Source organism: Arachis ipaensis, chromosome B01 (assembly GCF_000816755.2).
Source record: "Arachis ipaensis cultivar K30076 chromosome B01, Araip1.1, whole genome shotgun sequence".
NCBI lineage: Eukaryota > Viridiplantae > Streptophyta > Magnoliopsida > Fabales > Fabaceae > Arachis > Arachis ipaensis.
The window spans coordinates 9,533,593-9,535,960 of NC_029785.2; the positions used below are offsets into that span (position 1 = coordinate 9,533,593).

The 2,368-nt window shown below is 35.7% G+C and overlaps 1 protein-coding gene across 2 annotated transcripts in view; it reads left to right on the forward strand.

Moving 5' to 3' along the window:
- Positions 1-2,368, forward strand: part of LOC107623233 (cytochrome P450 87A3-like) — an 8,653-nt gene that overhangs the window by 5,117 nt on the left and 1,168 nt on the right. For both annotated transcript variants that reach the window (XM_016325454.2, XM_021117238.1), the window contains exons 4-5: positions 308-556; positions 648-737. In XM_016325454.2, coding sequence (XP_016180940.1) covers positions 308-556; positions 648-737 — 339 coding nt within the window. The remainder of the gene's footprint in view (positions 1-307; positions 557-647; positions 738-2,368) is intronic.

A 2,368-nucleotide genomic window follows, 5' to 3' on the forward strand; every position in this document is an offset into this window, starting at 1 on the left:
CTTATTATTTTAACTAATTATTCAATTTTTATTATTTTATACATATTTAATAAATAAAATAAATACAGTAGTACCTATTGATTCACTAGTTCAATATAATTGAAATTTCAGCTACTTGCTATCACATGATCTTGCACATTTTTCCATAGACAATTCACAAATGCAAACATAAATCCTTAGTTATTAATATGTGACAATTCTGTTATGTTAACAATGTAAAATTAAATATGAATAATTTTTCCTTAAACATCCAAATAGTAATTGTTAACATGTTAACGATATTTTCTTTGGAATTGAATTCATTCAGGAATGGAAGAAAGCAATTAAAATTGTTAAGAATATCTTAGAAGCAAGGCGCAATTCACCAGAAAAATACCGAGGAGATTTTCTTGACCAAGCAATTAATGACCTGGAAAAGAACAAAGTTATGAATGATGACCAAATTGTCTTGGTCATATTAGGGATATGGTTTGGTTCTTCTTCGTCAATTTCATCAATAATACAATTAATCTTAAAGTTTTTATCAGATGATCCTTCTGTGATTGAAGAACTCAGAGTATGTATTTATTATATTTATTAAACCAAATATATACTTTTTAGTATAAAGAAGAGTTGCTCAGTAACCATTGTTTTTCTAATCATATTAGGGAGAACATGAGGACATTCTCCGAAGTAGAGACAAATCAAGCTCTTCGTTGACATGGAATGAATACAAATCCATGAAATTTACACAGCAGGTAGTTTAAAACTACAAATCTTAATTACTTCTCTTTAATTCTAATTTAACAAAAATAAATTGAGAAAATGTCATTATCATTTATCATCTTTCATAATTTAAAAATTTCTAATCGATTTCAAACTATCTAAATAATTGATCTAAACAGCCCTTAACATGTCAGTATATCATTGTGCATAAAAACCGCTTAAACCAATTATTTAAGAATAAATAGTCATTTCTGATCATAAAAAAATTAAACGCTGACAAAATTAATCATAAAAAATTAAAACTAAAGTTATACAGTATAAAATAAGTTTCATTTGACAAAAATGATCGATTATTAAATTTTTATTCATAATTCCATAAACACCGCACTCCTTTCCTCCTCGTTCTCTAACCCAAACTTTAACCCTAACTATTTAACTGTCCCTCCCTCCCTCCTCCTCCTCCCTTCTCTGCCTCCACAACTTTCTTCTCAAACACCCAAACCCTCCAAATCCTCCTTCACAAATCGCAAACACATCCCTCCAGCAGCAACATAATAGTAATCCATAAAATTTGTAAATTGCACCTTACTAATTGAGATCTGTTTTACTCTTGCATCATTCACTTCTTAATAATTTTATCAATATCACTAATTGAGATCTGATGACGGAGCTTGCTGTGACTGACTACCGAACTTTTCGATCTCCGCCGCGAGCGACAGAGACGTGAATGCCAGCGATGTGGCTGCCAGTACGGAGAGGAGACGAGGGTGGAGGAGGAGGTGGTGAGAGGTGGTTGGAGGGAAGGGAATGGAGCGGTGGTGTTAGAGTTCGTGATCTCTGCACCTTCTGCAAGATCCAGAACGAAGAAATCCCGCGTTATCTCCATCTTCGCTCCCTGAACCTCAACAGTCTACCCGTTGCACACACCTCTGCAACAACTCACGACTCTTCAGTCGTCGACAATCTCAGACCCTTTACCACTCTCGCCGAAATGACGCTGTCGGGAGAACCTTAAGACACCATGATTATCACTCTTCTTCCCTTGATCTTCCCCCAGAACTTCATCAGCGCGTTGTTCTCGGGATCCACGAAGGCGAGGCACCTCGTTTCAGCAATACTCGCAAGGTCCATTAGATCGGAGAGGGATTCGATGTCAAAGGTACTCAACTCCGCCTTCACATCCTCGCTGAGGCTGTTCAGGAAGACGAAAACTAAAACGACGTCGCTGAGCTTCTCGAAAAGCTCCCGGTATTCCTTGACGGAGGTTGAGGAGCACGCCGAAGATAGTGTCAACTGCCTCTATCCGGAATCGGCGCTCCACCGCCTTAGCTCCGTTACTTGCAGCTTTCTCTTGTGGCGGCAGAGAAGGGTGGAGAGGAGGAGGAAGAAGAGGGAAGGAGAGGCGGTTATATTATTAGGGTTAAAATTAGGGTTATGGAAAAGAGAGGCGTGGTCATGAAATTATGAATAAAAATTTAATAATTGGTTATTTTTGTCTAATGAAACTTATCTTGTATAAGTATAATTTTAGTTTTAATTTTTTATGGTCAATTTTGTCGTGTCAGAATCTTTTATGATCAGAAATTGTTATTTATCCATTATTTAAATAGTTAAAAATTGATTAAAAAATTTTAAATTGTAAAAAACACTTTTCTTTTGAACA